Genomic DNA, 9,906 nt, shown 5'->3' on the forward strand with positions numbered 1-9,906 from the left:
ATGTTCTCATTTTGTTAGTACTTTTCTCTTTTTGGAGCATGGACCACTTCCATTTTCTCTCCTCTGTTATTTTTTTTTTTTTTTGGGGTGGGGTGACCAATTTGGGCGGTGGTGTGGTGTGTCCATTTTCTGAAGCAAAGCATTGTCCCTTTGCCATAGGCATTATTGTCTGTCTTCTCTTTCTTGTCATGTTGTTGTTGGTGGCCAGGCCATGTGGTGGCGGCCATTTTGTGTATGCTTCCTTTGTGATTTATTTTGCCATGTTGTTGTTGGTGGCCAGGCCATGTGGTGGAGGCCATTTTGTAAAGTTGTCCATGTTGTTGTTGGTGGCCAGGCCCTATGGTGGTGATCTTTTTGTGTATGCTTCCTTTGTGATTTATTTTGCCATGTTGTTGTTGGTGGCCAGGCCATGTGGTGGAGGCCATTTTGTAAAGTTGTCCATGTTGTTGTTGGTGGCCAGGCCCTATGGTGGTGATCTTTTTGTGTATGCTTCCTTTGTGATTTATTTTGCCATGTTGTTGTTGGTGGCCAGGCCATGTGGTGGAGGCCATTTTGTATATACATCCTTTGTGATTTTGCCATGTTGTTGTTGGTGGCCAGGCCATGTGGTGGCGGCCATTTTGTGTATGCTTCCTTTGTGATATATTTTGCCATGTTGTTGTTGGTGGCCAGGCCATGTGGTGGAGGCCATTTTGTATCTACATCCTTTGTGATTTTGCCATGTTGTTGTTGGTGGCCAGGCCATGTGGTGGCGGCCATTTTGTGTATGCTTCCTTTGTGATATATTTTGCCATGTTGTTGTCGGTGGCCAGGCCCTATGTCGGCGGCCATTTTGTGTGTCCTTCCTTTGTGCTTTTGCCATAGGCATAGGCCTCCAACCTTGTGGCCTACTCTGGCAGTAGGCCATAGGTACTACTCATAGGGTCATGAAAGTTAATCAACTGTTTTTGTGGTGTACCCTTAAATGTGAAAATCATGGATGGCTTGGATTGATATAGAAAATCTTATTTTTATGTGTGGGGTATTTCTGGTTTTGGGTGTGTTTAAACTTTAAATACTCTGTCAATTTCTGCCATTAGGTAACCCTAGGAATACAGCTTGGGTAGTTTTGGTAACTTCGCACCATGTGAGCACGTGAACTTACATTTTTTGTCGTGTTCGCGCACTCAATGTACTTGCTCGGGAACGCGAACACGACTTTTTATTCCGTTCGCGCTGCCGAACATGCCGATTTAGCATTCTCGCGGACAATATGTCCCGAGTTGCATAAAAGTTTCTCAAAAATGTTGCAGGTCTTTCTTGTGCACCCAAAAAAACAGAATTTGTCATTTGGTTGTTGTTTTGGGAGCCTGGGCAGGGGTTTCTTTGTATGTGTTTTTGCGGTGTTATGTTTACAACCTCTGTCTTAGCCATGGGCTATTTATTCCTTGCACATTAACCTGTCATGTGCAGCAGGCATCCTCGTTTTTCTGTCCATATTGGTATCTATAGGCCTGCTTCACTTTATTGGTTCTTTCTGGACTTCATGTGGCCTTTGAGCTGTGGTGCTGCTGGACTGGTATTATTAGTCTTCTGTTTTGTCTTTTATACATTGACCTGTGTGTCTTTCAATTGTTCACGTTGCCTTACTGCTTGTTTGACTGATGTTGTTCTGCCTTCTTTACTTGTAGGTGCACAAAAAAGACTGAGGAGGTGCTGGTTGTTTTTTCATCCATCGCTCGTTCTACCGCCAGACGGACGTCCTTCAGTTGGACGCCACGTGTGGTGTGTGACTCATCTGACCAGACATCTCTGCAATTTGTGCTGCTGTGAGCTGACTGACATCAGAACAAGATGGGCCCTAAGAAAGCTACCAGGTCCTCCACCACAAAGAAAGTTGCTGCGAAGAAGGAACAGCAGAAGGAAGTGTCACTTAAGTCTGGTATGGACCCCAAAACCTTTTTTGGCACCCCAAAAGGTACGCCTGCAGCAGCGGGGTCTGGGGTGCAAGCTGGGACCAGCACATCTGCATTAGTGGGGGCAAGCCAGCATCCCAGGGCCAAGCACATGATGAGGGTCGAAGAGGTAGCCAGCCTTCTGCTTGCGAGCAGTGATACTGAGCCAGAACTAAACTTATCGCTGTCTCAAAGTAGTACACAATCCACGCAAGATGGAAGTGCTCAACAACCACCGCCAGCAGTAGATGTTCAACAACCACAACCACCGCCCGCAATAGGAGTTGTTCACCCACAACCACAACCACTTCCCGCAACAGTTGTTGAACAACCACAACCACCGCCCGCAACAGTTGTTGTTGAAAAACCCCAGCCCGCAATAGTACTTCCTCAAGAACAACAACCACCATCTCCGCACCAAATAGTAGTAGTTGTTCCTCCCGAAGTCGGGGCAGTTCAGGAAGTAGAGCCTCCTTCCGAGCAAGAAGAAGAGGAAGCCACTTCTGTAGGTGATCTATTTCCTTCGAATTCACCAAGGGAAAGGAGGGTTAGTGCATCGAGTTCTTCGCAAAGCATCGCTTCCGATGACCTTGATACGGATTGGCAGCCACAACTATCTGCGCATTCAAAGGAGAGACATCCCAAGAAGACCATGCTAGGAAAAAGGAAGTTTCCAGGCAGGCTTGAACTTATGGAGGTCGATGTAGGTGAGCAGGATACTGCTGGTGATAAAGACGGGTCTGACACTGTCATCATCACAAGCGTTATTCCTGGTGCAGAGGATGTAGAGACAAACATTTTCACCCTATCCAGAAATGCTGCAATGACTGATGAGCAGGTACCACGCATAACTCCTACACACTCAACACCCACAGTAACACCAGCTCCAATTTTTTCAACAGCGAAGGCCCGGCAGCATCCGACATCCAGCAGAAGCGCCACTTCAACAGAAGGAGGTAGTGGCAGTACTAGGACTGAGCTGTCCCATAGTCAAATTCCACAATCCTCCAGTCCATCCGGCATTGGCAGTGGGTCCTCCTCTTCCTATGGCAGGAGACAAAAGTTTACCTCCCCAGTGTGGGACTTCTTTACGGTTCACCCAGTTCAGGAGAACATTGCTGTATGCACCATTTGTCATGCCAATGTTAGTCGTGGTAAGCTTGGTACAAACTATGGGACTGGAGGCCAAACGACCCATTTGAAAAAAACACACGTGATCAGGTGGGAGAACCACCTTGCAAGCTTAAAAAATGTTAGCACTCGTGTTGGTGGGGATACAGTGGTACAAGGTCCACTCATGGTTGATCAGGAGGTAGAAGAAGAGGGAGACGATGACCTTCTATCTAGGAGTGGTACACAATCGACCCCTGTCGCCAGCACTGGAGTGGTAAAGACCACATCCTCCGCATCTGCAACTTCTCAGTGGCACCAGAGTCAGCTGGAAACACCAAGGAGTGCAAAGTCTGCGATGCAAGGTGGTCCGTCTAGCACAACTCAAAGACATGCAAAGCAGCTTACCATTCCTAGCATGTTAAGGCAGGAGGGAAAGTACGAGCGGAACCACCCAGTAGCACGTTTATACAATGCCAAACTTGCGAAAATGTTAGCACTGGACCTTCTCCCATTTTCATTTGTTGAGGCTGTTGGATTTCTGGAATTAGTGGCAACCCTCTGCCCAAAATGGAACGTTCCCAGTCGCTACTATTTTGCCCGAGTGGCTGTTCCAGCACTACACCACGATGTGCTGGAATTGATTGGGAAAGCCTTACAACAGAGTGTTGTCCATTGTATCCACCTGACAACAGACATGTGGAGCAGTTGCGATGCTACAGATTTCATGTGCATCACCGCACACTGGATCTCTTTTGCAGGTGTTAAAGACAAGTTAACTTCAGGCCTCCGTGACGTTGCTGGAATTTTTAATGATACGCGCAGACATGCAACTATAGCCATGTTTGGTATGGACAAAAGTCATACTGCTGAAAACATTTTGTCTGACTTTAATGACAAGGTCTTTGAATGGCTGAAACCAAGAGGCCTTAAGATTGGTTTTGTTTCCACCGACAATGGCAGTAATGTAGTGAAGGCAATGAGAGAAGGACATTATTTCAGGGTACCCTGTTTGGCACACTGCATAAACTTAGTCGTGCAAGACTTTCTGAAAAATGAAGCCAAAGTCAGCAACATAATGGCCATCTGCAGAAGAATATGCACGCACTTTAACCATTCTTTCAAAGGACGGAAGCTGCTACGGGTCATTCAGCAAGAGCATAGGTTGCCAGTCAAAGCACTGATACAGGAGGTCCCAACACGTTGGAACTCAACTTATTTCATGCTTGAGCGTCTCTTTGAGCAGTACATCCCACTGAATGCTTATGTAATGTCAAGAAGATTAGGGGATCCTACTGTTAATCTTAAAGCCCTGACCATTGAGATGTGGCAGTGGGACCTCATTAAATGCATCACAGAGATGCTGCAACCCTTTGAGGTCTTCACACGTGCAGTTAGCAGGGAGGACTGTACTATGGGCCAAGCCATCCCATTGTTGTACATGCTTGAGCAACAGGTGAAGGAGGTCTGTGAAACATACGAAGGTGACGAACAAAAAGTTGATGCATATACCTTAGCCAAGGGCTTAGTCAACCGCTTGTGTGAAAATGTAAGGCTCAACAATATTGTGTCAGGTGAACATTACATAACTGCAACAATCTTGGATCCACGGTACAAATTATTTGTCAGCAGTAACGAAGTAATTCCATTTTCAGATGAGGATGTTGACAAGTACAAAACTTCCATAGCTGCGGAAGCTAATGAGTTAGAAACTGAACGGCTGTTACTTAAAGGCCTGCCACTGCCAGCCCAGGCCAGTCCAAGTACTCCTGACGCAAGTTCTTCACAGCGTGAGAGCAGTGCGTCTGCTTTCCAGCAGGCACCAACAGTACCAAAAGCAGCACCTACACGATCTGATTCAGCAGACCCAACCAAAAGCATAACTGATTTTTTTATACAGAAAGGGATGGGTAAGTCCGTTGCTGTTGCAAAGGGAAAAGAGGACCAGCAAAGCCGAGCACCAATGAACATTGAGCGGATGGTTCAGGCCTATCTGGATGACACAACAGAGGTGTTCATGGAGCAAAGCCCATTGGTCTATTGGTATGAAAGAAGGAGACAGTGGCCAGTGCTGAGCAGGCTGGCGATAAAGTATCTGGCTTGTCCTGTAGCCAGTGTCTCCTCTGAGCGGGTTTTCAGTGCTGCTGGTGCCATTGTCACATCGAAAAGGACTAGTCTCTCCCCCAAAAGCGTGGAGCGGCTGACAATGATAAAAATGAATCAACGCTTCATACCACCAGACTATCAAGTACGTGAATCACCGCCGGATGAAGAAAGCGAGTGTGAAGAAGACGTCCTCACTACTGGGTTACATGACCTACTTCTGTCTGAACGCACAGAGTTTGAGGACGAGCTCCTCTTCCCTGACAACTAGGACAGGTATGTTAAAGGAATGATGCAATGCATTGCATAGGATTGTTTAGCCGACTCTGAGCAAATGTGCATGGAATTAAAGTATGCTAGTAGTAACTTCAGACTCACGTGATGGGCAATTTTCCCATGTTATTTAATAATATAAATTATTTATGCACTTGTGACCCTACTACTACAGGTGCAGTCAGTACTTAATTTATCGTTCGTAGTGCATGTTCATGTTGCACAACGTACATTATTTGGTGAAACAGTCCCCCCTCCACCCCCCCAACAAACACAAATGAACTTCAAATGTTTTCTTGTGAAAATAATATCTTTGTTTTATTTTTATATTTTAATAATGATAATAGAAAAATAAAATATATAACAAATGTAACCCCCTGACCCAGAGCTGTCCCTCCCTACCCTCCCCTAACCCCAACCAAATTTCAACCCAAATGTACACCCCAACTCCCACATCCCACCCACCAACAAAAGGATTAAAAAAGGGGCAAAAAACAGGGTCCATTTCAAAGCCGGCGGGCTTTCAGGTGTTTGTCCACCAGTATCTTGACACGCTCCTCTAGACCGTCCTCCTGCTTCTTCCGCTCCTCCTCCAACTTCGCTACCCGGCGGAGAATCTTTGCTTTGAAAGCACGGCACCTACACTTGCATGCATGTGGTTGTTGTTGTTGTTGTGGGGGGGCCGCCGAAGATGTAACAATGCGGCGGCGGGCGGCTGCCTGACCACGGCGACGTAGTCCTGCAGGCTTGGGGCCCGGGGCATTGGAAGAGGCAGCAGCTGCTGCCGCCGCCTCCTCCTCCTCCTCCTCGGCCTGATCCACCAGCCGGCGGTAGGCCTCTACAATTGCCTGCAGTTTCCGCTGCCGGGCCCGGACTGCCAACTCCTTCCTGGTTGGTTTTTGGGAAGGAGTAACTATAAAGAAAGAAACAGAATTGTTAATCCAAACTCCCCGCAAATCAAGAACACAACATTGATTCAACACATAGTGGGCGGCACAGTAGCACTAGCAAGCAAGCTGAGTACCAGAAATAGTGTTGCGTCTATCTTGAACATTCTACAGCCTCTATTCATTTTTCGGACTTTTTGTCACGGCTTTATGTCTGCCCTATTAGCATGGGTGTACTTCAACGGTCACACACATTAGAACGAACACCTGTCTTTTACATATCTCCTTTTGTTCCGGGAAGGCGGGAACACTCTCAAAGTAACATTAATTAACAGGGGGCAGCTAGTAGCACATGTCTAGTAAAGACTATAATACTTTATACCGCGCAACAAACCTTATTTGGTTTGTGTTTCACCAGCAACGACCCATGCACCCAGTCGTCCCCTCCTTCCCTTGCCTTTGGGTTTGCCCAAAACACCGCAGCTGCTGAGACTATCCACTAACCACCGGTATTGGGTGTGTCTCCCAACCACGCTGGCAGCTGTGTTTTCCCCTTTACATGCTTTAACAACAACCCATGCATCCGACTGCTATCAGGCACTTGCATTACTGTAGTGGTAATGCTTAGCATGCTAATGACAAGTAAAGGTAACATATATTTTCCAGTAGAGTACAGTGAGAAAGTTTTCCCCTCCCACCCAGTAATGCAGATCACTATTGAATCTAACTTACCATCGCCCGCCGCTGTTGGCTCCCCCCCACTGCTGCTGGTGTAGGTGCCTCTGTTCCTCCTGTCCCCGCCGGGAGCGCTGAAGCAGCGCCGCTGTCCCCGTCGGCACTGGTCGATGGTAAGGGTTCTGCACCTATAAAAATAAGTACGCCTTTTTAGATGGATGCACAGCCCACTTTGTACTTGTTCACCAAGAATGGAGTTCTTCAAAACAGTTAAGTCCAACGTACGTAATCAGTATGAGTCCACATTGCATAGTACAGCAGAGTCACTACACATATTATTAGCATTCATTGTTATGGTATGGTACCCAAGCTCATCTCATCTGTCCTGCTACTCTAGTCCTTGGAAATTGGAAGTGAACTATGTAACCTTTGTACATCAATGTATCCAGTTTTGCGCATGTGTTAACTCGCAGCTTGTTGCGCAGTACGAGAAGACGCTCTGGGGCAACACATCATTGTTCAATGCATACACCTGAAGAGGTGGGAAAGTAAAAGGGCCCGTATTTAAGTTTTCTATGTGGATTGTGGGATACAGTTTGCTTACAGGTTACACAACTTCTTTTTAGCATGGCTGCATAAAACTGGCATAAATGTATTTAATACTGTCTAACGTGCACCACTTTTGTCATTATTTTTCGGCAGGTGAGAAGATTGCCTTCTACGAAGCGGACATTTCCATAGCTTACAAAAAAAGAGGAATATCTGACCAGTATACGTTGGTGAGAGGTCTCCGATAGTTGCCACATTTCCCTATTGTGCACTAGTAGCTGTACAAATGTTGATTACTTTATTATGCCTGTTTTAACTCTGGATTTTTTCTGGTGGGCCCTTCAACGTATCGGACGGAAGCACTTAAAAACATTGATGTTACTTACTTACTTCTAACAAAATAAAGCTTTGGAATGACCACTTTGACTCTGAAGTTTATTTTCACTGTCTGTTGTCTTAGAGACTCACACGAGTGAGTGAGCAAAAGGGGGTTTCTTAGCTAACGGTTTGTGTCCTAAAAGCATTCTGCATCTTGGTATTGGGGTTCAGGAGTGTGATTTGAACAATAGACCAATGACTCAGGCCATATAGGCTGACGTTCAGTGAATTGTGCGTTCCTCAGAGTTCTGTGACTGAGGTGTAAGTAAGGTCCAACCTGCCTATCAGTACCAACAACATCCAATTTTCGTGTGCATAGTTACATAGTTGTGCAATATGTATATAACTCCGTAGGAGATAGAAGAATACCCACAAGACTAGTAGTGGTATACTAACGTTTACAAAAATACTAGACAAACATCATTCTGGATGCCTACTTGGTTGCTGTCAATTGACAAAGCACTGCAGACACATTACAGAGGAAAAAACAAGCACTGTTGGACTTACTGGGGACAGCAGCAGGATCCGCAGTAGAGGAGCTCTGTGTAACTGGTGGTTCACCCGCCGACTCGGTCCCTGTATTCTGCTTGCCCCTGGATTCTGTGGTTCATGTAAAAATTAAAATAATAAACATAGATAAATACATTGAGTGATGTGAAACATAGACATAATTGCAAATCACACTGCTACAGTGGAACAGAGCCGGAGGCAACAAATCCATGCCAGGGGCCGCAACGCAAATATGTATCCATCCTTAGAGTATTATTACATTAAGGATATCTATTGGTGCGGTGGCCCCTGAAGTTTGGTGCCCCTGTGCAGTTGCACAGCTTGCACATGCCCCCTAGAGCCGGCCCTGGCTGAGGTAAGAAGAACAAAGTAACGTTAGCATTCTTTGCAAGAAAAGGATTCCATTCATGCAGAAGAGAAGGCCGTGAAAAAAATGCTACAATATGCAAACAACGTACAATTAATAATTATCCATCCACCGCTATTTCACTGACGGACAAAGGAAGGACAAGACTCTATTAATAGCATTAACTAACTCCAGTTCTCAGCAATAAAGAAAATCTCACATCAATAAACAGCAACAGCTAGCGCCAAGTTGAAACAACACGCAAGAGCCAGTGAAGAAGAAGAACACTGTCATACAATGACAGTAGATATACCGGAATACATCGCAAATGTAACTAGGGGCAACAGTCATCGCGTTACTTATTCAGCCAATATTTACAAAGATACAATAACAATATTTAGACAACTATATATCTATATATGTATATATATATATATATATATATAATCTATATGTATATAAATATATATATATATATATATATATATATATACACACTTTATTTTTGGGGTAGCCACTCACCAAGACCCACAACCTCCACACCAAGCAGGTCCAACAGGTCCTGCTCACGGTCCAAAATGTCGGCCCAGCGGTGGGACAGCTGATGGTGGGTACGCCGGATACCGGAGCAGCGGAAGACTGCACGGCGCACCTTCCCCCACCGCCGGAGACGCTCTTCAATGTGCTGGTATCCGGAGCCGGGCCTGCCGCCTGCTGCCAAAGTCAAGGGGAGGTGACGTTGGATAAAAAAGACCAGGGCGGCCAACTCCTCCTCCCCAAAAAGTTGGCGGGGCGTCACTCCTGCCGGGCGCATTCTGCCGCAAGGCAGCCTGGTTTTTTTAGGCACAGCCGCCTTGCCCTTTGAGCCGCCGATTCTGCTGGCACCCTTCACCATGGTTCTGGGTGGAGGGGAGAAGGAAAGTTGAAGACAAAAAGGTTAGGGGAAGAAAGAAGAAAGATAAAAGAAGGAAGTAATATAAAACAAGAGAAAAGTTGCAAAAAAAGTGGTAAAAGTAACAATAAAATGAGAAATATAAACCTAGGCACAGACAGAAATAGGTACGAAGTAAAGAAAGTTAGAAAAACTGAGGGAAAAGACCAGGATGGAAGAGATAGGAGTGAGATGCTGAAGTAGGCCCAA

The 9,906-nt window shown here is 45.9% G+C and overlaps 1 protein-coding gene and 1 long non-coding RNA gene across 2 annotated transcripts; one reads left to right on the plus strand and one right to left on the minus strand.

Moving 5' to 3' along the window:
* Window positions 1-678: 678 nt before the first annotated feature.
* Window positions 679-7,872, plus strand: LOC144770842 (zinc finger BED domain-containing protein 6-like). Its single transcript, XM_078655625.1, has 2 exons — window positions 679-5,423; window positions 7,685-7,872. Exon 1 carries the CDS (start codon window positions 1,834-1,836, stop codon window positions 5,416-5,418), a length of 3,585 nt encoding a protein of 1,194 aa, XP_078511751.1. The 5' UTR covers window positions 679-1,833; the 3' UTR covers window positions 5,419-5,423; window positions 7,685-7,872.
* Window positions 5,430-9,128, minus strand: LOC144770844 (uncharacterized). The gene is made up of 3 exons (XR_013599048.1): window positions 8,417-9,128; window positions 7,040-7,170; window positions 5,430-6,333 (listed from the first exon to the last, which is right to left on the minus strand). It is a non-coding gene; the product is annotated as an uncharacterized LOC144770844 (long non-coding RNA).
* Between the last annotated feature and the right edge of the window lie 778 nt (window positions 9,129-9,906).

Source organism: Lissotriton helveticus, chromosome 7 (genome assembly GCF_964261635.1).
Source record: "Lissotriton helveticus chromosome 7, aLisHel1.1, whole genome shotgun sequence".
Classification (NCBI taxonomy): domain Eukaryota; kingdom Metazoa; phylum Chordata; class Amphibia; order Caudata; family Salamandridae; genus Lissotriton; species Lissotriton helveticus.

Bases quoted from the DNA above. Each gene is read 5' to 3' on its own strand.
- LOC144770842 (XM_078655625.1), top strand. From the start codon at position 1,834: ATGGGCCCTAAGAAAGCTACCAGGTCCTCCACCACAAAGAAAGTTGCT.